The sequence below is a fragment of the Emydura macquarii genome, unplaced genomic scaffold, assembly GCF_026122565.2.
Source record: "Emydura macquarii macquarii isolate MOO-44397 ecotype Brisbane River unplaced genomic scaffold, CSIRO-AGI_Emac_v2 contig_1876, whole genome shotgun sequence".
Taxonomy (NCBI): Eukaryota; Metazoa; Chordata; order Testudines; family Chelidae; genus Emydura; species Emydura macquarii.
This window is the reverse complement of record NW_027132013.1, coordinates 16,596,092-16,622,172: the sequence shown is the minus strand read 5'-3', so window position 1 is coordinate 16,622,172 and position 26,081 is coordinate 16,596,092. Positions and strand designations below refer to the sequence as shown.

At 41.4% G+C, this 26,081-nt stretch overlaps 1 protein-coding gene across 4 annotated transcripts in view; it reads right to left on the bottom strand.

Annotated features, from left to right (window-relative positions):
* RAD51B (RAD51 paralog B) overlaps positions 1–26,081 on the bottom strand; it is a 574,968-nt gene that overhangs the window by 153,975 nt on the left and 394,912 nt on the right. For 3 of the 4 annotated variants that reach the window (XM_067557794.1, XM_067557795.1, XM_067557792.1), the window contains exon 10: positions 4,826–4,904. The exons of the other annotated variant lie outside the window; for it this stretch is intronic. In XM_067557794.1, coding sequence (XP_067413895.1) covers positions 4,826–4,904 — 79 coding nt within the window. The remainder of the gene's footprint in view (positions 1–4,825; positions 4,905–26,081) is intronic. 4 annotated transcript variants of the gene reach the window in all.

Below are 26,081 nucleotides of genomic sequence, written 5' to 3'. Positions count from 1 at the left end.
TTACATCTTTTTCAAGTGAAAGAGTAAAACCCAGACTCAGTGATCACCTGATTACATACACCTGTGCAACTCTGGAATAACTCTAAAAGGTTTTTTAATCTAGTGAAGAATGACATAGCTAATGGCTGAAAGATAAACCAGACACATTCAAATGAGAAATAACGCACAAATGTTTAACAGTGAGTGTGATTAACCATTGGAATAAATAGTCAAGGGAAGTGGTGGATTCTCCATTTCTTGATGTCTTCAAATCAAGACTAGATGTTTTTCTGGAAGAAGTGCTATAGCCAAGCACATGTTATTGGGCTCAATATGGGGTTATGGAGTGAAATTCTATGGCCTGTTTTATACAGGAGGTCAGACTAGATGATCTAATGGTCCCGTCTGGTCTTAAATTCTGTGAATCTATAAAACCCCAAATAAGTAATTTCTCATCTCAGCTCCCATCTCACTCACAAATATTATTACTTTGTATTTCAGTAGCTCTTATAAAGAGTGAATTATTTCATTGAGCATTGGGGCAAGTCACGTGGTGCTAGGACTCACTGAAAAACCACAGTAGGTTTGTCCTTTGGAGATAGGGAAGGAAGATGTGTGTGCAAATGGCCATTGTTCTCCCCAGTCATTCTTTGAAGTACTGTCCTCTCACTAACAAAGAGGATACTTGGTTGGGGTGGGAGGAGCAACAGACTTAATTTCACAGGTAGCAGAATTTGCACTAATGTTGGACTCTCTGTTAGTGGTAGCTTATGTCTCAGAATGTTGCTATAGTTATAGTCAGAGACGTGTCTACAGTATACAGCATAAAACTGATATCTTTTATTCAACTGGTTGTGTGCGTGTGGCTGAGTCACATCTACCAACTTTACTGACAAACAAATGTTTGTTCCCTTTAGTGCCACTGAAACCCCACAACTATGGGAGAGCGATTTAGAATCTATTCTGGCTCATGCATCAAGAAACAGAATTGCCAGGTAATCACTGACTGCAGTAATCACCAGAATCGGTATGTGAACCCGAAAGAACCCAACTAGATTTTCTGATGCTAGGTGGAGTTTATGCCACTAACAGTTAGAAAAATCATCTTTTAACTTACATACTTGGTGAAGTAGATCTGGAATCACTGGAAGGGAATACATATAAATAAGGAACCTTGTATTATTATTATTATTGTTGTTGTTTTTCTTTTTAATTGAATCACTTTCCTCACTTTAACTGCAATTTTATGTTGCATTTGGGAGAGAGGGAGAGAGAGGACTCAAGCAAAACAATTTGGATCCAGATTTCAAAAACCTCAGTATTTTTGGGATGTTCAGATCCAGGCTTTTGGTTTGTCTTATTATTCAAGCAGAAGGCTGGCTTCCTTGGTTAAACCTCTGACTAGTCATCCTTGTTTTCCAATTGTCAAGTTGCATTTCTTTAGACTGAAAACAGGAATAAAAGAATAAGTGGATTCTTTTCAACCCTGAATGTTTCAAGTTTACAAAGGCAGAGAAATTTCTCTTTGCAGTGCCCTTGGGCAGCCTCGAGTTCTTCTCAAATGATATCGGAGGTGTGGTTCTTCCTTCATCAGAGTTTCTCTGAACAATTTTGTGTGCTTGTACTGAGGCCATGAGATCCAAAGAGACTGGGCAAACAGAGCAGCAATTTACATCGACAAAGAGGATTTTGATGCACTTCTCCAAACGGGCAGCATTACCATGTTAATAGCCTTTTGCTCTCAGTCCTCTTTTCCTAAGGATGCTGGAGACTTTTGCAAATGGAGAATAGTTCCGCTTTCCATTTTAACTGCAACAATAGCAGAAGGGATCTTTAAACTGCATCAAATAGCAGCCTGTGAAATCCCTAACTAGCCGCACCGCCCCTCCTGCTATTTATTATCCTCTGGCCCATGGAACAAAAGAGGGGAAAAGGGGGAAGCTCCTCCTGATTTTAGCCCATTTCACATATCTTAATCCCTCAGAGGTGGCAATGGGAATTGCCTGGAGAGCTGTTAAATCAAACTTTCACTTTGTCTTTTATTCCCCTCTCGTCTTTTATCATCAAGCAGTTTCCAGGTACATTTTCCAATGTCAATTTGTTTATGGCCTCATGGTTAATAGACTAATGATGGGGCCCCCACAGTTAGAGGAAAGAATCCTGGGCATTTCATTTCAGACAGCTGCCGTTTCTCTCCAGTTCCCACACTCATCCACTTGTTCTCTTTTCAGACGCCCTGAATGTGCTCCCCTCCTGACACCGACTGCCATACACAACAAAGACTGAATGGAAAAGCTGCCTCTGCTATCGGCCTATGGGACAGATTCATTTGTCAGCAGTAAGATGTCTTTCAGCCCGCAGCACAGGTACCATCTCTTGCCAGACGTGCCTCAGCTAGCTGCCTAATTGTCACCCATTACTCAGCATCTAACCTCTCTTCATAAAGAAGCACAAGTTCCACCTCTCCCACAGTTCCCAGGCACTTTTCAGGCAGAAGCCTGGTGTTGCCTCCTATCTGATGCTCAGCCATTTCCAAATGTTCCAAATGTCACACTTCTTCCTCTGTGTTTTGAGCAGTACCAAGGACATTTTTGGTGCCAGAACAGAATAAATGAAACCCTAAGGATAGTAATGTGGGGGCTGAATGAGGAACAATCACTCACAGGAGTAACCCCACTCAAGTAAATGAGACTCTACTGATATGAGAAAGTGCACCCAAGTGTAAGTAAGGAATCCACAAGCAGGACTTTAGTGCTTAGACACCATTTCTCAGTAACACTGAACTCATTAAACTGAACCGAGAAGAGCAGAGGTGGGTTATGTAAAAGCACAGACACAGATTGAGCTGGAGTCTGGTCTCTGGTTAGGAAGTTAACTACTAAATGTAATAGCTAGTAGCAAATTACCAGGGAAAACAGGACCCTAGTTTTATCCCTATCTTTAATTCAAATCAACTTTCCGCAGCAACAAGAAAGGGAAAATGGCTAACAAACAAAAAAGGATTTGAAATTATAACGACCTGGTCAAAAACTAATATGTGGCTAAAACAAATAAGAGTTTGAAACTGCTTTTTAGATGTGCAAAGAATGTATGACAAAGGATTTGTTTAGACTAATCTGGGGTTATCTTTTATCATTCTTTCAACAACAAAAAAAAGTGCCTTAATATTGTACACCTGGAGACAAAGGATAAAGGGCGAAAAGCAACTACCATATCCCTACAACAGTTCAGTCTAAAAGCCAGCTATTAGATCCAGGCTCCTACTCCACAAGAATGGTAAACGACCAGACCAATTTGTTTCTCTGAGCGGGTAAGATACAATTAACGTGGATTCTGTATTCCTGACTGAGGAAAGTGGACTCAAACAAACAAAAATATTCACCAGACAAACACTTCCAGTTTCTGACATAAGAGACCTTTGGGAAGGAAGGATTTTCAGTGTTAGTGTCTGGGGATAGATACATCAGGAGAGGGTCCACTTTGCTAATTATAGTTAGAATTATCCTCCAGAACTATGAAGATGTTTGGGACTGACAGAAAATAGTCCTTTCTTTTGCTCTGGACTGGGTCTAAAAATATCCATACTTACCCCAAACAGCCTACTCCACTTAAAGTAAAGAAAATCGTCCCTGGCTTCTGTAGCCTGTTTATGTTACTGATACCAACTGAGGCAGATTAAGCTTCCAGCATAAGTAAGAATGCATTGGATACCCTGTCCAGTTGTTTAGACACTATCTAGTGGACTCCTCAACCAAGCACACAACTGATTCAAGCTGAAACAAAAATGGATACATTGCACTGAAAATCATCTGAGTATCCTTTTTCTCTTTCTTTTTCTTTGACCACTGCATATTGTTAATATTATTTGTATTATGGTAGAACTTCAGAGCCCTAGTCATGGCCCAGGACCCACCATGCTAGGCGCTGCACAAACATAGAAGAAAAAGACAGTCCCTGCTCCAAAGAGTTTATAATCTAAGTTGACACAGATCCAAACCTATCCTAGCAGAATCTAGCCATAGCTAACCACAGCATTAGATCTGGCATTGCGGGTTTTTGATATTTAGTTAAATGCCAAGTTTACAGTGTTTCATAGGATCAGATAGGCCAGCGGTTTCCCAGTCACTGAAGACTGAGGAATTGTGAGACTGAGATTTTTAACAATATTAGCAGGTCAGATCACATGGCAGGGGCATGCACTGGTGGGTCCACCTTAAGAGCTTAGTCTGGTAAACTGGAACAGTTAGGAAAATTGGTGGAAAACAACTAAGATCAGTTCAGCAAAAAGTGGATTCAATATGGTGAGCTGAGGGTTTATATATCAACAAATGAGTATACCACTCCATAATATACAGAATCATAGGTGTATTTATGGCCAGATGATCTTCACATTAAGGTGATCAGAACAAGACACACATAAAACAGGGTAGTCATAATGCTTTCCTGTGGCTTTATTGGTCTCAGTCTACTGGCTAAGAGGGGACAATATAATATTGCATATTTTTCTCATATTTCAAGACATGTAAGTTTCTCCATGAAAAGTCTATCTACTGGAGAAATGCTACCAGAATAATTTGGTTTTACCTTGCATGAAAACTGGGAGACCTGATTAATTATTCATGGATCATTTGCTCTCAGATATGTGGAAATAGGCAGCAACACAATACAATATAATTCAAGACAATAAAAGGAAAGGAGCAGCGGGATTGTGTTTGTCAGCCAGCTTGCTCCAATACATTCTTTTAATTAGTTATCAACGGCACCATTTTAAACAATCACAGTATTATCTGCCATCAGTCTACTTAAAACCCTCATTGGTCAAACAAAATCTCCTTTGTGGTCTTACCTTGAAGAACCAGACCAGAATTTTCAATGGTGTAGAAGAAAGCCGAGAATGGAGCAATGGGGGATTTAGCAACCAGGACCTGCAGAACAACAACAATAAATCCTTAAAATGTATTGATTACAACTCAAGTTTGTGGACTAATCTTTGTGGGTTTACTTTTCTGGAGCTACTACCATGAGTTAAAATAAAAGGTATGGTATACTACAGAGGGATTATAAAATGGCTATTGATTATCTCCCTTCAGTTCTACGTAACAAAGATGCTTATGAGAAACAAATGTTTGTTAACCCTGGTCAAATTTCATGATCGCTCTTGCTGGTGCACCCAGCTGCACCCAGAGGGATTCAGCTGAGTGAAGGTTGTCGGCAGTACCAGTGCCTGGCCTTCCTGGAGGGATTTCCGAGTAAGGACATCTCCACTGGGGGCTCCACAGATGCACATCCTTCGCCACCCTGGCTACTCTCTATTCCATTCCAATGCTACTATTCCATTCCAATGGCTACTCTCTACTCCATTCCAATGCCTCTCACCTTTAAGGCTGTGCTGTCCTGCTGTGTGTCCCCTGACAGTGGGAAGACTGCAGATGCTTTGTGCCATTGAAAGTTTCAGAGCACTTGAATTCAGCCTAGTATTCAGCTGTGTGTGCTTTAATCTGCAATCATGTCTAGGATGCTCCAAACCCCTTAGAGCAGCCTTAACTTAACCTTAGAGCAGCCTTAGCTCCACTACAGGTTTGACCACAAACTGTTGAAGAGGAGATGGGTTGTGGCAGAGTTCTGATACCCAAGAGACAGGCTTATCATTAACCTAGAGAGGTGTAGTCTAAAGTACCAGTCACCAAAGCCTCATGTACCATTGGGTTTTTTTACCACTGGTTGAGGATCACTGACTTACAACATACACCACACACACACACACACACACACAAAAGGAAAGAAAGATGTCCATCATCTCTCTGAAACATGCCATTCCAAGGCCAACTTTAGCAAACACTGCCTGGAGGGTGATCAGCCCAAACCCTGAACCAGTGACTATTGCATGGACAATGCAGAGGAAGTTGACATTGACAGTTGTTAGTAAACACTTGAACACTCACTGCTTTTCTTCCTCCCAATAAAGGAAAGAAACTGTAAATCAGTTTCCCAGACTTCGATTTTCAGAGCAGTGTTTCCAACCCCACAGCTCAAAGGGCCCCATTTAACAAGGCTGCTGATCCAAAGCACGGTCTAGTCCGATCCCTTTAAAAGTGCTTTAAATGCAGTGATGTCATGCCAGGTGTCTATTATACCAGTCTGACTACTTTGTATATTTTTTATATATAAATTCCTTTTAGCAACAACTATAAGGCCCTCCTAGCAACATGTTTTAGGACCATTTTTCTTAGGGATTAAAGTGCTGAAGCCATGTGTGTTATGAAACCCCACAGCTCTCTCTGCCCCAGTATGTGCAAAAAGCTCTGCCATTTCTCTGTCCTAGTAAATAACACAGCCAGGTGCAGAGTTATCCCTTCAAATCTGCACGTGTATTAAAGTTTATACAGTAATGGCCTGATGTGCAGAGGTGTAGAGCACCTACAGCTCCCATTGACTTCAACTGGAGTTGTGGGTGCTGAATACTTCTGAAAGTCAGGACCCAATTCAGCAAAACACTTGAGCATGGATTTAACTTTAAGTTAACTAAGTTGGGGGTTGCTGGATAAGCACTTTAGCTGAATGTTTTTGCTGAAATGACCAGCAGTGAAATATTTAACCATTTTTATACCGCCAGGCTTCAAAGTCAACATTCCATGGATAAATGAGGGAAGTTCACCCCTCTCAGAACTATTATTTGAGATTTGACTGCAAACTTGGGCAGACAAGACTGCATCATTTTATACTCATACATGTTCAGATGGTTTCTTCATAAACACAAGGGTTAGGAGTTTAACAATATCAGCAATGAAGGCTCATAGTCTGAAGCACAATTTTGCAGCAAGGAGTGGATTTTGCTAAAGAATCACACAACAAACAACCTTCCAACAAATGTTTGTCACAATTTGGGGTGCAATTAAAACCAGACAGGGGTGGTATCACCATTTGTCCCATAACCCTGAATACCTTAAAATGCTCTGCAGATATAGCTCCATGTCTGAGGATGCTCCCAGCCAGCATACAAGTATGCACTGAGTGTCTGTGTGTTGAGCAACCATGGTTCAATGCTCTGACCCCAGAAGCCTGCCTACAACACAATAGCCCCACTTTGGTCTCCACCAGTCTTGGTTACTACTTGCAGAGTACCCCCAACACACACCCTGTCCTGAATTCTCCCAAAAATATCTGCCCTGAAGTGTCCAGAGAAGTAAATAAGGTTAGTTGCTCCTCTAAAGAGATATCAGCACAATTTATTACTTTAATAGGTGTTAATAATCACTTCAGTTCAAACACAGCATTGGGTTGATTTAAAAAGTAAAACAACTAACAAAAAGAAATAGGTTTTCAGTGAGTTCAAGTGCAAAGAATAAAGACAAAATGGTTACAAGCAAATAAAAATAAAATATGTTTTCTAGTGGCTAAGACTCAACAAACTAAAGTCTTGGTTCAAGGTAGATTTCTTAATCTTTTTATCTCCAGTGATGGCTGACTTTCTCTGAGTCAGGACCTTCATAAGTACAAGGTGCTAGTTTAGTTTCCCTGTGCTTTCTAGGTGAAAGATCTTTGCCTAAGCAGGTTTCTCACATATATTCAGTTCCCAGGGACTTCAACCCCTTTGGATGAAGGACCCATCTTTCTCAGCTTGCAAGAGCTCTTGCCCCTTGTGTCTGTCCTTTGATGGATTCCAAGATGGCTTCTTCTCTCTCCTTAGATCTTCCCAAACTCACTGTACTGTCCCCAGACTCAGGATGATCGCATCCTGGTGTTCCCTTCCTGTGGCCTTTCCATCCCTCTGCTGATTTGTATATGTAAATGGGGCTTTCATTGTTTTTGGTCACACCTTGTTTAATTTTACTGGAGATGATAGTTTCCTTCCGTCCTGTCTGGGGGAAAACTTGTTTCCCTCTGTTTGGTCACAGACTTTAAAGCATAATATTAGCGAGTACCCATAATTTCTCATATAGTGTTAATACATACATTTCACAATTAAATTAATCCCCAATGTGTCACCAGTTTGCATATGATACCTTACATGACCTACTTTAGATACAGATTATGACAACAGTGAGTTGAGGTACACTGGGATGGTCAGACCATCTGAAACTCACTGCCACATACTGGGGAGTCCCTTGCCATCTGGCACAGGGGTGCTCTTAGAGTCACAGTGCTGCATGGCACAGTAAAAGTCAAGGAGTTCTATACAGTAGATATGCTCTGTTTGTCTTATATGTAAGCACACAGAGCATATTCAGATTTCTCGTGATCCACTCTACTCCTATTCTGATAAAGCCAGCAAAAAACCACCATCCTTGCCTCTGGTTTTTAAACCTAACCATTATGACACCCACATTTTCCCCAACTCCTTAACTAGATGCAATCATACGGTTTTCAGAATTTATATGGAATATTTGTTGGCCCTGCAATTTACCCGCACTAGTAAGGTACGAAATAAAGGCAGACACACAAATACAGCACGTACAGCCAAAGAATGTAGGGTCAATCACCGGTGTCAATGTGTTGCTTGAGCCATGTGAAGCTAGCAAAGCCATCTCAGGATACAGTGTAACCTTTGTGACCTGCCCCATGCAGGAAAACTGCAATGCAATCACTTTCCTCTCCTGCACATTAATATTGCTCTTACTGTAATACGCTGCTGGAGAAAGAAGTGTGTCACAGATCATGTCTGCAATGTATCCTGACAGTATCAGTGCTCCCTTTCCTGTACCTCCCCCACATCCTTCATCTGGATGTTCCAGTATTTCTCATTTGAACGTGTGGAGGGAGAGAAGCCACAGAAAGAAAGAAGAAAAAAGAAGTGCCACCATATTTGTTCTTACCATGCTTGTCTGTGGTCAGACTGAGACAAAAGACTATAGCGATGCTCTCCTGTAGTCTCCCCCAGAACTGTAGGATGTTTCTGTTAAACAGACCTACAGTGAAGTAGTTTAGAAATCTGACTTTTAAGGTCAAATTATCGGTACTCTGTGCAAAATAGGTAGCACAACTGCTAATCTATGTTTGCGTGCACATTAACCACAATTGCATGCACAAATGGATAGACATCCAAATCAGCATTTGTGTGTTCAATTACCACACTTTCATGCACAGTATTGGTATGTGCATTAGTAGGTGTAAATCTGCATATGTATGCACACTTTCATAGGTACACCACAAGTCTGCTTTGAAAAATTTGCCATAAATTGTTTTAATTTGGGTTCAGATTTAACATTCCATTCAGAAGAATGGAGGCAATTCATGCCAGTAAAAGCTTTTGTTTCATTTTATATCTCTGCAGATTCAGAAAGACAGGCCTGCACAGTCTTATTTTAAAGGTTATCTTTCCAACCAGAAAGGCTAGATTTCATTTTAAAAAAAATGAAGTCTTAAATTTTATATGAACATAGTTTTGCACAGTGCTCCTGATTTATATGCAGATATTTAGATATGTACCTATTCAAACACCAGGACAGGAATACAGAATAACACCATCTCTATCCCCCAAGTTTGGGACAGCACAAAGCATTCCATATCCCTGAAGTGAGGTGGGGAGTATAACCCTCCCTGCCTATCTCATATACACAGGACCCAAGTGGACTGGGATCACCCAAACCAGAAATCTCCTTGATATCCCTCAGGTGATTAAGGATTTGCAGGATGATGGAGTAAGAGGAGGAAGAGGGAAATTTGCTAGTTGCCAGAAGTTAGAATTTTGTGTGTAAACGGCTTCCCATTTCTACCTTGCTCCGGAATGGTTGTAGCTAGCACCTATTTCTCTCACCAGAGACAGAATGTTCAGGTGGCCAGCTCAAGGGTTGTGGCCAGCCAGATAAGGTTTCCAATACAACAAAGGTTCAGGGCAGACAGATCTAATTTGAGCAGACAGATCTAATGAAGAAAATGTGCCTTAGAAATGCCCAGTAACATTAAACTATAGACATTGCTCCAGCTTTAGTTATTCCCACCCAAAATCTGAGGGGTTTTGTAATCTGAACCTGAATCAAAATCCAAATTCTGCATATGCCGCCTAACTTTATAACAGGCTAAAACAAAATCAAGAATTTGCACAGCCTCAAATTCTGAGCGTTCAAAATCCAGATCCAGATCTGAAATTTGTACCCCTCTCTAATATAAAGGAGGGCTTTCGCCAGTCATTTGTTTGGTTTCTTGGAGAAAAACTACTACACAAACCCTGTGTTCCTCTGTAGGTGTACATGTCCACAGTCCTGATATCCTGCAGCGTTATTTAGGCACTGGTGTCCCGCTGGGCATGATGAAAAAAATAGGCGCTCTAGTGTCCTTCTGGTGAGTGATGTATAATGCTAATTGAGGTGATTCAATGAGAAGAGTTTGGGGTAGGAAGTTACACAACAGTATTTCTGAAGAGGATGCAAAAGCAACGACATGAGTTAAGCTACACAAACTGCTCAGTCTACTTAATCAATGCATCAAGGATGAAAACTTGACCCCATAGAAGTCAGTGGCAAAACTCCCATTGACTTCATTTCAGCCAAGGTATCACCTCAAGAGTACACATTTCAAGATGGGTGAAACAATAATAAACAGAGATCAAAGATATTTAATTTGTAGCTAGGATATTTTAATAAACAAATTAAATAAATAAAATAAGTGAAGCTGCATTGGCTCTTTCTACTTTCAATTATTCATACGCTTCTGGAGTGGACCATAATAGCATAAGCTGGTTATTCACTATACAATAGTTACCTTTGAAAAGAAATGGTAGAGTTGGATGGTGGTAGAAGTTGGAATCAAAGTCATGCCAAAGCCCTTACTTGGCATGAACCGTCAAATCTTTGTTTCATTTCTTTTCATTTCAGTGTCACAGATTTACTCTAGATAGATTTGTAATGATTATTATTTACCAACAAGGTGTGATAGGTGCTATACAAGCCACGGAAGAAAACATGGCTCCTGCCACAAGGAGATTACAACGTACCAACTAGGAGCTCAGATATTGTAATGATGACGATCGTTAGTAACTAGATAGATGTGATTAGATTACATAAAATAAGAGAAGATAGACAGCACAATCCTGACACAAAAGGTGTTGGGAGACCTAACAACAAGAGAAAAAAGGTGTCTTACAGAGTTTTGTTTAATTTGTGAATGCATTCTTATTAACACAGGTTACTGTTTGTGGGCTTTGCAGAAGAAATGAATTACAGAAATTGTTGTGTAACTGCAGAGCTATATAAACTCATGACAATATCAAGGAAAATGGTGAATGGACAGTGAACTGAATGGACACTTCAGTACAATTAAACTTGATACCAGAGCCCATGCCAGTGTGCTACCAGAAAACAAAGAAAATCAGGAATAAATCTGCTACCAAAGGTAAAATTAAGTAAATATAGTGATGCTAAATCACTAATAGTTGGGATAACAAGTATGGAGTCTGTGAGATTATTTTGATTATGGCTATGGAACTTCAGCCTGTAAAAGGGACTAAAGTTTGTGAAGAATTAAGATTTCACTACAGAAGTATAAAGATATTAATGAAAACCATAAACTAGGAGAAGTAAATTAAGTATTTGATTAAATTAGTTGCCTTAAGGGTAATACTTCATTTCTGTTCAAACAATGATGAAACCCCAGTTTACTCTGACCCTCATTTGCTTCGAGAAACTGAACCCTAATGGAAGTAAAGCACTTGAGGCCTAGATTCTCAGCAATGGCTGAGGAATTCTGGCTTTAGCTGTAGACAAAACAGATGCAAAGGTGGTTTTAAGCCTACTTTTGCATTCATCAGTCCAGGAGTTGTCCTGGCACCAGGCAAATCTATGGCATAAATTAGAGCAGTCTGAAAGCCGCTCTAATTTATGTCAGCTGCCAAAATCTCCAAGCATCCATTACAGCAATTGGGGATTGACAATGTCCAGAGATATCCCAATTCTGCCCCCTTTTGCCTAACTATACCTGCTATTCTGGTAGCCTGGAAGGGAGGAGTGGGGTAGGAGCTGCTCTGGTCACTCTATTCCACTGTAGGATCCCTCTACATTAGGACTATCTAATAGTGGCCGGCTAAAGTGGCTCAGTGCAGCTTAACAAAAAAAGAAACAGTGAAGCAACTGGTTCAATAAATCCAACAGCACTATTGGAAAACAAAACAAGACCTCAAGAATATGCCTGGATGCCAAGGAACTGAACAAGGCTGCAAAGGGTGAGCTCATTTTCAGCTCCCAAATGTGAAAGAAGTAAGTAGCAGACTAAGTGAAACTAAACACTTCAGTGCTTTGGATATATCCAGTGGATTTTGGGACACACCCATGGATGAGCACAGGGCCCAAGCATAATTTTTTCGGGCCCAGTACCAACTTGTTACACGGGCCCCCCTCCCATACATCCCATGGGGGTTGCAGCCTGGGCCAGGCCCCCCAGGGCCTCCAGGCCCCAGTAAGGTGTACCCTTCCCCCCCCCGCCCCCCAATGTGGGGGCCCTGGATAAGCATAGTTCTAGGTATACTACATGCACCACATCATGTGGCAGATACAGTTTCCCAGAGCTATCTTTTAGCACCTCTATGTATACAAAAAGTATTCCACAAGAGGGCAGTCTGGAGATTCCACTGATACTGACATCCTGGTTTGGGGCCAAGCCAGAGAAGAACATGAAATTTGTCTAAAGAAGTTCTGACTGTGGCATGAAAAAAAGGTTCAAAATTTAATAAAAGAAAATGCAATATAGCAACATTAGAGCTACAATATTTGAAAAATGTATTAACCAAAACCAGATAAAGCTAGAGACTTCCTTGAAAATACTAGGACCTCAAAATAAACAAGAATGAGAGAGATTCCTAGCAATGATCATGTGCTTTTCCAAATTCCTGCCAGAAATATCCATAGAAACTACCCCACCAAAAGAGCTACTCCAAAAAGAGGCCCAAATTTTTAAAAGGTATTTAGGTCTTGCTCTGCTCAGCATTGCAACGCCTAACTGACTTAGGAGCCTAAGGTCTTGTCTACATGGTGCGGCAATGTGGACTCCAGAGTGTGATTTCTAAAGAGCACGAATGCGTTATGCATTAATTAGTCCATATAGACCCTGCTGGTGAATGTCTACACTGACCAATATGTTAGAGTGCTTTAGAAATCTCACACTCATAGTGCATATTGTTGCTCCATGTAGAGAAGCCCTCAGTCTCTTTGAAAGTCAGTGGGACTTAGACTCTTAAGTGCTTGAATCATTTCTGAAAATGAAATTTAAGCTCTTAAGTCAGTTCGGTGTTTCAACACTTAGTCAAGCAATGCTTCAATTCCTTTAAAAATTTGGGCCTGAATGGCTACAGAAAGTGAGTTACCCTCAAACACTGGAAAAGCTAAAGGAACTGTTAATGTTCCTATCTTGCATTATATTTTGGCCAGACAAATCAGTTAAATTGACAGTTGATGCCTCACAGAACAGATCATCCTTTTGCCTTCAAGACAACTAAACACATCATACTTGCTGTACAGTATTACGGCTTTGAAACCAAAAAACGACTTTGTAAATAGCATCTCATTCCTCTGAATGTCTTCTTGAATAACATAACATAACATAACATATCGGTATTAATGTGCTGGCCCAGTAGATGCCATAGAATAGCAGGGTTTTGACAGCATTTGCTTTTTTTCTGAAGAGCTGGAGTAAATATTATTGTAGCACATTCCAGTGGAAGGACAGAAAGTTTCATGTTAGGCTTCCCCTTAGGTTGCTTTAACCTACCCACCCTCCCCCTTTATGCTAAGTTTTCTTAGTTGTTTTTATTTCCTTGAAAAGAAATGCTTTGTCCTTTTGATCAGGAACAGATTCTCTTTTTTTTTGGGTGTGTGTGGATTTACCCCATCTAATCTTTTGTAGTCAGTGACTGAGGGGTGACTGGAAGGAAGGGGAAGTTTACAAATGACAGACATGCATACATAACACAAGAGATTTTTAATGAATGGCAAAACTATTTTTTAACTACTAAAACCACTCCAGAATGTATTTTGGAGGGGATTTTTTTGTCTAAAATGCACGGATAAACCACCAAACGTAGTAGATTTCCCAAATGAGTCTAGCTCCCACCATTACAGTTATATCTTCTGAAATAACCTCAGAAAAATCTGTCTGTTTTGTTAGCCATGAATTCCCAACAGAAATCTCTAACTGCATTACTGACAATGACATTTGCATGGAAGAGTATAGCTGAGAACTGAGAAGGAAACCCATTGAACTGGCAATGTCATTCAACAGGGAAGTGATTATTTTCGAAGGTTCAATTAGATGCATGTACTAATAAAACCAGCGCTAAGCAAAACAAATCTTTCCTCTGATTGTGCCAAATGTCTGAGACAGACAATCCGCATGCCAGAATTTCACTTAAGAGTAGATTTAGAAGAGTTGTTTTTTCAGCTGTTTCAGAGCCCAGTAAAAGAGTGAGGAAAACAACCAAGTTGATTTTGCATCAAATAATTCAACAGACTTTTTTTCTTTCTTGCTGCTTGCATCTTCTGTCCCTTGCTGGGGTTTACCTGCTGCTTTAATGCCAATACACAGGGACATGATACATTATAGAAATGCAAATCCTGAGGCTGGAATGAAACAATTAAAGCAGCAGTTGTTATTGCGGGGGTAGGGGGGAGGCGCGGAGCAGAGGTGTGAGATACATTTTTCTCAGGATCACAACACAGCTTCCAAGGCCAGATTCTTAGCCCCAGATTTTTTGTGCTGCCCCAGCGCAATCGGAAAGGTGTCTTAAAGGAGCAACCAAGGATTCCCCCTGAGAGAGGGGAATTCTTGAATGGCATAGAGGCAGCACAGCCAGCTCTATGCCAGCCACTTCCCACTCCTCTCCATAAAGGGAGCATGTTTAAGGAGGGAGTGGGGCTGTTTCCAAGGTATGAGAAGACAGAGTGTACTGTATGCTGCCAGATCCTTACCCAGCACCAGAGTCCCTGTGGGTTTTAGAATACAAATACTTGAATTCCCCATTCAGCAGGCCTATTGGGTAGTCAGGAGGGGGCACTTGATAGGCTCTGTGACGCCTCCGCTGTGTTATCTTTTCCATGTGGCCTTCCTGGGGGTCCTGGGAACTTCCACAACTAAGGGGAGTCCTTGGTAGAATTACCCTAATGGTGCCACTCTGTCAGGGAGCTGGTGACCAGACCCAGTGCAGAGGCATAGGGCCTTTGCCCAGGTTGTCCTAGTCTCCAGCATATCCTCGAAGATGTACAAGTTTGGAGAGAAGGCCCTGCAGCCTTTTCTGCAGAGAGGCAGCGAACATCAATCTCCTGATGGGATGAAGTGGAAGGATCACAAAAGGGGATGCTCACAGAGATTTTTTGCTCCACAATCTCGTCCTGCATTTTTCCTACCTGAGGGTATGATCTGGGCCTATGAATAAAGAATGAAGCGGCATGGTATATTGGACTAATCACAGAACCATAGTCCTTCATCCTTAAAATTACAAAAATCTCGAGTGTGACTTTAAGACACAGACCTGCACTGCGAGGTATGGAGGCATATCGCCCTATAAGATATTCTGACATTAATTCTACTTCCCTGAGTCCCTCAGTGTGTATGGGGAGTGTCATTGCTGATATGCCCTTAAAAGGAGTGCAAGATCCTTGCATCCTCCACAATTGGACAACTATGCTGATTTGGGAGGGAGGTCATCATCATCGTATCTTGTCACTCCAAAACCTCAGCCAAGACATGATGCTGTCAGTTACCTCAAACAGTGCATTGGGAGAAAAGCAGATTGACAGGGCACTGCATCAGTTAACGTTCAAGTATTTGCCTAGGCACTTTTGGGGTCCTTCCTCAGCTTCCATTTGGTCTTATTGTCACCAGTCTTTTGCCACCCCGTCTCTCACTTGATTTAGACTATGCCATTGTTTTCGTTTGAAGTCAGTGCCTGGGGGAGGGGGGGAGTTGTTTTGAAGGAACCAGGTTCTGCAAGCTCATCGACATTTCCCTCCATTTTGTTACTTTGTAGCTTTTCCACAGTGGCATTTTGGGGTAAGAGATTTTCAGAGGCAAAGCTCTTTTTGGATGTCAGCCTCTTGGATGATGGAATGTGTCCATGCAGTGGATGTCTTGAATCACATGCCTTTTTTTCCTCTCCTTTTTACTGACAGCCTCCCACCTCACTTATGGTAGTGCAGTCCCTGCAAGGTAGTATAGCAACAGTGTGGGAGTCAGTTTTAAAGGCCCTTTGATGATCCTACAGGATTGAATGAGTTCGGCATCAGTTTTTAGTGCATGGCTCAAGCAAGACAACAGCGGGACACAGTGCCCCACAGTTGAGTAAGAGAGGACAAGACTGGTTCCTCAGAGTGTTTTGGGGTCAGCTCTCCATTTTGTGTTGGCTAGTTTCTGGAGTACACAATTCCTGGAGTTCACTTTCTTTTTCAGCTTCTTGATGTGCTCTTTGAATGTCAGCTTTCGGTTTAATGAGACCCCAAAGTACACTGGCTGTTCATAGTGCTCAAGGATTGTACCGTCTCATAATATCTGGAGTTTCTGTTTGGCCTGGTGGCGTTTCAGGTGAAAGGTGCACATCTGTGACTTGTTAGGGTTGGCATTCAGGAACCATGTGTGATAGTATTTTCAAGTGCACTCAAGAAGCCAGTTAAAATGTGCTCAGTGCCTCAAATCTTTCCTACTGGATGGCGATGCAACAATCATCTGCATAAATGAATCTTTGCACATCGGAGAATTCTGTTTAGTCATCTGTGTAAACATTAAACAGCCAGGGAGATAGCACTAAACCTTGGGACAATCCATTCTGCTGAGTATGCCATCAACTTTTCTGACCATCCATCTTTATAAGGAAACATCAATTCTGAAGCAGAGAAGTGACCATCATGCTATTTCTCAAAATTCTTGCCAGTTTCAGTAGAAGTGCACAATAGTTCACAGTGTTATGAGCAGACAACAGATCAACAAACAGCCTCTGTAATTTTACAGGTTTCGAAGCCATCTTCGATACATTGAGTTAGGGTTTGCAACTTGGCCACAGTATGAATGTCCTAGGTGGAAACCAGCTTGGTCATGAGTCACCTGCCCTTCCACTACTGGCACTATTCTACCCATTATCATCCATTTACTTAGCTTGTAGATTGAGCTGAGTGAGTCTATGGGGTGACAACTCTTTGCAGAGGTAGTGGCCTTTTGAGGAGTGCAACCACTTTGGCCTGTCTCCACTGCCTGGGTATCTGCGTTGTCTCCATGCAAGAGTTAAAGAAGTCAAGCAGCCACTTCTGTTCTCTCATCCCAAAGTGTGGCTACAGTTGATTAGATATACCATTGAGTCCACCTGGCTTTTAACATTTCAGCATTTTCATGGCTCCTGTCAGCTCCTCAGTGTTAAGCTGCTCACTGTAGATTTTGCTATCTTTAAAGAGTGAGAAAAGTTGCTGCTTCACTTGTTTCATGGGTTGGTTTACCATTAGGATGAATTGGTACACAACATGGCTGGGAGAGACTGCAGTGATGAGCTGTGGTTGTTGTCGATCAGGGTTCTGTTTGCGAATGGTGATCCATGCTTTTTTGCTATTAGGGCACAGATTTGTTGTTCAATCAGCTTTCTCCAGCGATTGCATTGCTTCTTCTCAATCTCTTTAAAAAGCATTTCCTTGAGCCCAGTTATTTCTTCACCAAACGTATCCTGGTCAAACAGTTCAGAATATCTCTTAAGTTGTTGGCTTCTCTATTCTGAAAATGCAGGTACATATAACATCCAGGATCCCCTAAGGATGTGCTTTTGGGCAGTCTTCCACACCAGGGAGACAAATTCTCCATAGTGCTTGTGTCAGAGTAATATTATAGATGGATTCATCCAATTCAAAGTTAAACCCTTCTCAGTCAGCCTTTTTTAAGTTGAATTTCAGTAGGTACTTTGTTTTCCTAGGTTGTATTGCAGCCTCTATTGTCACCTGCACTGGTCTATGCTGAAATCTTGGGATTGCTGCCACAGCCTCCCTTCTGAAATTGCCTACATTTTCAGAAGTGATAAAGGCTAAGTTGGAATTGTACACCTTGTTCCATCATATGCTTTGGAAGGTGCATGTGTCTTTGAAGTTGTAGTGCAAGTTGCTTGTTACTATCCACTTCTTCCACATTATTGGGATCTCCCCATAAGGTGGTCTGACTAAAGTAACTTATGACAAGGCATAGTTTTTCTGGCAGTGGAAATCTGGTTGGCCAGCCAAACTGTTCACTGGTAGTTTTTAAACAGAAATTACTGTTATTTGATTAAATTCAACCCTGATAAGTTCCATTGTACCATGGTGTTTTGTAGTAATGTTTTTCACCAATCTTTTGTCACATACAGTATCAGAGTACCAGTACCAGTATCAGAGGAGGGTCCTTCGACTCAACAGTACTGAGCCAAGAGTCTGAGGCTTTGGAAACTATAGATCTTGCAGGGGACCTGGGCTTTTTTGGAGCTGGCTCCTTAAGAAGAGAGTCCATGCTCCTCTTTTTGGAAATCTTGCCTGAAGCCTCCAAAGTCTGCCCTTTCTTAGGAGAAGCCTGTGCTGAAGTTCAAGGGATGTTGGATCTGTCCGGAGACAGATGTATGGGAAGGGGTGGGAGTCTCCTGACCTGATTCAGAAGCTGGTTGAAGGGAGCATTCCATCATTAACAGTCTGAGTTTAATCTCCCTGTTGTTCTTTGCCCTGGATTGCTAAGAGGTATAGCCTCTCAGCACGAGAGGCAGCATTTAAGACTGGCAAGCCAGGCATGCCCTGCCAGAAGAATAAGGCTCCCAAAGGGGAAGGAGAGGAACAAAACAATCCTCTCACTATTTATCTCGAACTAACTAACTATCACTGTCACTATCACTTTCACTAACAACTAACTAATACAAAACAAACAACTGTAGGAAAAATGTATGTGAGAAAGATGAGGTGTGCTCAAGGCGGACATGCTAAAGGTTCGTCTCAGGCTGAGGAAGCTGAGAAAGAACTGAGGGCAGTTTGCCTGTGCATCTCTATGTAGCCACTGTCTTCAGGATGAGGAGGTATAGGGAGCATGCATGGGCTGAACAGACACTGCTAACAGAAAATATCCAATCAAGGGCTCAAGAGGCATGCAAGCATTTGGACGTGGCGTACCCGTAGAGCCACTATTCAAAGAAGAATGTATGTACTATATTACACACCGCTGGCCTGGTCTACACTTAAAAATTAGGTGACATAGCTATGGTGCTCAGGGGCATGAACAATCCACATCCCTGAGCGCCCTGGCTATGCCAACCTAACCTCTGGTGCTCAGGGGTGTGAACAATCCACACCCCTGAGCGCCCTGGCTATGCCAACCTAACCTCTGGTGCTCAGGGGTGTGAACAATCCACACCCCTGAGCGCCCTGGCTATGCCGACCTAACCTCTGGTGTATACGCGGCTAGGTTGATGGAAAATGCTTCCATTGACCTACCTATTGTTGCTCAGGGAGGTGGAGTTCCTACAGTGACAGAAAAGCCCTTTCCGTTGCTGTAGGATGCATCTTCACTACAGGATTATAACAGCATAGCTATGCCACAATAGCTCCTGTAATATACACACAGCAATAGTTCCTGTCATGTACACATAGCTTAAGTTGAAAGAACAGTATTAAGATAGCAAAGTCATGCACTCAGAAGTTAGGAAATGTCAGAATTAAGGTTCCCTTTGCAACATTAGACCCGTATAATGTCCCTTCATCCCCCAAATCCTGCCCCGGTGTCCTTACCTAGCCATTTTCTGTACCCCTCCCCTGTCTCCTTACCTGAGCTGTCTCCCCCAACTTCCAGTAACCCCCATATCTACATTCCCTATCCCCAGTGGCTTCCAGTCTCAGTTTCCCTTCCCTCAGTGTCCCCTCGACTTGGCACCTTGTCCCAGTCAGTTTGACCAGCAATTCCAGTTCTCCCTCTGCATTCTGATGCCTCATCAGATCTGTCTTGCTTTTCCCAGCACTTCCTCACTCCTGCCCCACTGGTTCCCAGTCCTAGTCTCCTAATTCAACCAGTCTCAGTTTTCCTTTTCCTTCCAGCTCCTCTTCTGAAATCAGTCTCCCCACATCTCTCACTGGCTCCCAAGCCCCTCCTCACTTCCTTCCCTGCCTCCCTGTCCTAGTCTCCTTGCCCAGCCAGTCCCAATCTCTTTTGTGTCCCCACTCTGTTTTGTCCACCTGTTGTGCCCTGTCTGACTCCTAGATTGTATTCTTTGTTGCTTTATGTAGAGGATAAAAATTTCAAAAGCACCTAAGTCCTACTTTTCAGAGTGACTTAGACACCTAGGAGCCTAAATCTTATTGAAAATCAGTGGGGCCTAGACTTCTAAGTGCTGAAGTCACTTTTGAAAATGGTATTTAGATGATTTAGAAAATTCTACCCTCGGTCCCTAATGCAAAGGGGCTCTGATCCTTGGTTCCCTGGCACTACTACAATACATTTAATAAATAACAATATTGCCTTCTTGCAGGTGGAGAAATTGGAGTACAAGGTCTTTAAGCAACATGTCCTGATCACACAGTGAGCCAATGAGAAAGCCAAAACTAGAAATCCTTCCTTTATTATTATTATTCTGTATCAACTGTCCAACGTGTTCAATGCAGACCAAACATGGAAGAAGACAGCCTGTGTCCCAGTGAACTTCCAATCTTAAATGGACACTGACAGTATTATTCAAATACATTCAAACACATCAAGGTGACATGACGTGGTGGCGAGAGACAGCCAGTGAAGTGATTCAAAGAGAGGAGTGGTATGGTCAGAAAGGTGGGAAAGGAAAATGATTTGAACAGCAGCATTTTGAACAGACTTGGTTGGGGATCCACATAAAATATGGAGGCAAGAGAGTAGTTTATTGCAGTTAAAATGAGAGGTGAGTCAGGTGGGAGGGATGGAGAAGTCAGGACAGATTTAAGAAAATATTATAGAAGGAGCAACAGTGGGTAGACAAAGGTTTGAATAAATTAGTGAACTCATGACGGTCAAGGGGAAACATGGGATGGAATCATCAGTAGATAAAGAACTGAACTAAACCCCACCCCACAAAAAGTATATCAAGTTCAATTCTCAAGTCATTAGATCGCAACAGCAATAAGTTTCTAAATGGTCATCTATGAAACAAAACGTAATATTACAAAGGCAAAAGCAAAAGCACCAAAAAAAGTTATTGAAAGCAGTTTGTTAGTGCAGCTCTTCCTATAAGAATGAATAACATCACAGGCAATGACTCTAATAAAATAAATGATTCCTGCACACACATGTGGTTAGGCTTACTCCCAGACAAGCCAATCAATACTCACAAAGGATAGAGATGGAAAAAAACCAAACAAACAGATGGAGGAGATAGAAAGACAAACAAGAATCCTCATGAACAAGAGGGCCAATTCCTGGAGAGATGATACATCATAAATCTCAAGTCTTACCATACATGGCTGCTTAGACTCCTGTTTCTCAAGGGGAATATGCAAAAGAAATCTTGCTGAGCACAGGGAGCTGGGAGTCAGGATTATTGAGGTCTATTCCTAGCTCTGCCACTGATTCAGTGTGTGACCCTTGGTAAATCACTTAACCCCTGTGCCACTGTCTAGGCTCCATAGCAAACTCTGGAATGAGGACAGACACCTGCAGTAACTTCACTGCTTAGGGACTGTGTGTTAATCCGCTATCAGCCAACTAATATGCTAAGGGCTATATATCCCACCACACTACGTTCTTTCTCACGCAGAGGGTGCAATGAAAAGGTTAAAGGGCAACAACTTTAGCGTTCATTTGTCCAAAATCCAGTTGGGTCAATCCCCTTCTTCCCCCATAGCAGAAACAAGGGCACAGGTTTTGGCACTTGGATTCTCCACCATCTCCAAATGGCTCCATGCAGTTATTTCCCATCATCAGGATGCTATCATCAGACACCGATGTCAAGGAATCTAATTCTCCAAACCTACCACATCTTGAATCTGTTTTGTCCACATAGCTGATGGCCTTGGATAAGCAAATGTTTCTAAGTTGCTCCTGTTCTTGTAGTGTGTATGTGCTGATCTGACCTCGGACATCCAGTGAGGGAGCCCTAACATGAGAAAATGTCCTGTCATTTAGATGTGGTTTTGGTTTCAGTCACTATAAAATTATCTCTACATATCCCTGCATTCCACAAACCCAACTTCACTGGAAAGAAACCAGAAAAAGCTCAAATGAATAACAAACACAGCCACAGAAAAACAAAACTTTCCAAGAAGCTGACCCACCCTTTTCAGTACTGTGACATGTCCCAAAGCGCTGACAACACTGTATGCTATGAGCCAAATCCATAAAAATTTCCCTAACTGTCCTGTTTTCTTCATTTCCTATCCCAAAATGCAAACAGAAGCTTTAACCTTCACAGTCAGTCTGCCTTTTGCCTGCCTGATGTACTCAGGATTCACAAACACTTTGGTGGCAGGAAATTTTTTTAGTGATGGTAAACATTAAATGTTCTGAGGTTCTGTTCAGATACACATACTACATTCTAGGTGTTTATCCAGATCATTCTTAATTACCCCCAACTTGTGAAACTGGGCTGGAAATCTTGCAAACGCAGGCTGAGGGTACTTTCTCTCATTCAGACTGGAAAGACTAACAAAATATAGCCTCATCTTATTTTTACACTCTTTGTTCCGACCGCATCCAGAATCACAGAATAGTCTCAGATCTAGGATTTCCATGGCTTTTCATGAAATAATGTGCAAAGAAAGCCATGCAGTTCTATCCACAATGTGGATCTATTCACATGATGGGATAAATAAACCAATCCCCATGAAATTCCCCTTTCCACAGCCACTTCCTGTCTCCCTGCAACATCCCTTATCACCCTACTTTGCAAATTGCACATTGACGTCTTTTCCTGGCTTTCCAGTCAATGTAAAGAAGTCTCTAGAGGCCAAAAACCACACCGAAAGACTGATATGGCAACCCCTTATGCTCTAATATGTTTGACTCCATAGCCTTTGGTGAGCCTCCTACATGGAGGGAGAATTCAGGCTATAAAGCTATTACAATTTACCAAGTAAGGAAGGACACTTAGGGAATTCAGTCTGCCCCAGGTCCCTAGTACCAGAGTGAATCAGGAATAAAAAAAGGGGGAATCAACTTTGACTGGCAGGTCAGGAGTGTATGCATGTGTTGTGAGACTCCTGGGAGTGCATGCCCCTATGTGGTTACATACTGTAGTTTGCACAAGCTAAGGTCACCACTGGCACAGAGAAAAATGAAAATTGCAAAGTTAATGTAGTTTTTCAGAGCCTTCAGAAACATCTGCTTTGAGTTTGGTTTTAGGAACAAGAAAAGGGTTATTTGTTTACCAAACTGATCAATCCAGCCTAAGTTCTGATTTCACAAACACTACATTACCACAATGAACTTGTGCACTGAATAAGGCAGGACTACTGTGGAAATAATCATGTAATTGTGTAATTAATGACTGTATCATAACAAATACATAAACACATTTTATATATGCATATAAGTATGTAGCTGTAGGTACAGTAACATGCACCACTGCTGTCTCTGGGCTTCTTTCTTGCCTCACATTTTGGTGAACCATTAATGAGTCCTTTAGTAACATATCTCCCATTTTGTTTCTACTGGAAGAAAATAATATATATATTATGTTATATATATTATATATATTATTTATTATATATATATTGTAAATTCAATCTCTGTTTCCCTGGTTTTTCATCCCTCTCATATCTTCACGCAGCAAACTCATTGCCCTTTCTCACATATAGTCAGCATTTCACTTTCTTTAGGCATGTAAGTGATGAAAAGTTAAAAGCTATATTTATTTTTTATATGTGCAAGGGAAATCAATCCAATGCTCTCCATCCTCCATGAAGGGCATCATGCATGCATTCTCTCTCTCTCTGCATCACACACACTCACTAACTCTAGACATTACTAAAAACAACAATGTCCCTCATAGTTTATTGATGTGAAGCCACAAACTAAAGTTCCCAGAAACTGGCCAGAAAGAATGGGATTCAACCAAATCCTAGACCACAACATAAATATTTTCACCCACACTACAGGCTGCAAAAAGCTTTGAGCATGAAACAAAAAAGTTTTCCAACTTTTTTTGAGCTCACTCCATCAATTTCCTAAAAGTAAAGTTCTTGGAGAAGATCTAACAATAACATTGGTGAACTCACATTAGGAATGAAACAGTAATTTTATCATATCTTAGGCTTCAGTAGAATATACTTAAGGTCCCACTGGACATTGCATAATAAGGACATGAATAAAAATGATAATAGATGTTCGATTTGTGGACTGATAAAAGCAAATGCAATACACACACTTTGGGAGTGCCCCAATGTTTATGCATTTTGGCAAATGGCGATAGCCAGTTTTAATTTAATATTAAATTTGAATCTTTTTATGGTACCCAGCTTTTCTGTAGTGAGCAATATTAACAACAGGGATGTTACCAAAGCAGAAGAAAATATTGTGTTAAGGGCAAGTTTAGTGACCTTCCAAAAATGGAAAACATCTGTATTGCTGAATGTTCTACATTGGTTGAATAACATAGCCCTGGCAAATGATTTCTTTAATAAACAAGAAGAGCTTAGGGAGAGTTGGTCTAAATTTTGGAGGTTTCTGTTTAATATATTTTTGTTGAATTACTTTGTAATTTTTTTATTTGAGGTAAAAGAAAACATGTTTTATTTCAGTGTAATTCTCCTATGCATGATACAGAGAGCAGTTACATAGTCTTGTAGGACCAGAGCAGCACCTTAGATTCATCATGTCTGGAATGTTTTGATGACAAATGTGGCCTGGAGGACATTCATCAAAAATGAAACTTCTCTTGTTGGTGTGTAATCCTTCTTGTCACAGAATTATTGGGTGTTGTTTTATGTCTACAATGCCCAGATACTGTACTGTGGTGATTGGTGTCTTAGAAATTCAGATAGGTTTATCTGATACATTAGATATCTTATATATTTTTAAAATGTTAATTTATTATGCTCAGAAGGGAAAAATACTGCCATATCCTCCCCCCGCCACCCCCACCCCCCCCCACCCCCCCCGCAAAAGGCCATGCAACTTGGGGGAAAAACAAAATCAGTGAAAAATTCTCTTCTAACCTTCCCTCTCCCACCCTGTACCCAAAAGGCAATTAGTTGGTTCCAACACAAAATATTTATTCATTAAGTTCCATATAATGACCAAATGCTTGTTTTACTATAGGAATACTAATGAACTCCACTAGCTAAATTGGAAGACCATCCTATCTATTCACCTCTCTTGATAAAATAATATTTCCTTATATTTTTTTCCCTCTCAATTTTCACCTCTGTCTCATAGTTTTGGTTTTTCCAGTGACTTCAAATAGATCTAAACAAAGGTTTAGATCATCGTCTCAGCGTAAGGTAGGAATAATATAAGGAAAAATGAGCCCAATCCAGCTTCCATTGACTTTTAATGGGAGTTGGATCACATCCAATATGAGACATGAATGGAAGCTGAAATGGAATTTAGCCGATTTTCTAAGGGCTGGTCTACAGTGGCGGTGGTGGTTGACAGGAGAAACGCAAACTACATAACATAGCTTACGTATCACCCATCAACGTACTTACGTTGACGTACCGCCGCGTCTTCATGGCACTGCATCAATAGGAGATGCCCTCCCATCAATGCAGCCTTACTCCTTTCAGGGACGTGGACTACTGGCATCGACTGGAGAGCCCATCTCCCATCGATTGAGCGGGTCTTCATGACCCGCTCAATCGATCCTGCTTCAATTGATTGCTGCAGAGCCCGCAGTGTAGCCATACCCTTAGTCCACCTGAAGTTTTAGGGTCTCACCCTGGACAGTGTTAAATACAGATCAAGCTGCATCAAGTCCAGTGGCAGCCTGTCCTAGGGCAATGAATAGGATGTTTCTCCTGAGGACATAATGGAGAAGAATCTCATTAGTGGTCATCATCATAAGATGCCACAATACAAGCAAAGCCACATGAACAATTATTTTCCTTCTTTGAGCAGGAACACTAGCTGCTTAGTTATCTGGCTGGCTGTGTTAATTTGGTTCTCCTGCAGAATTACTACTCAATTCTATCATATCAATGTACTCCTTTGGTCAAGCCCAACCCTTGTTCCCAGGACCCCACAGC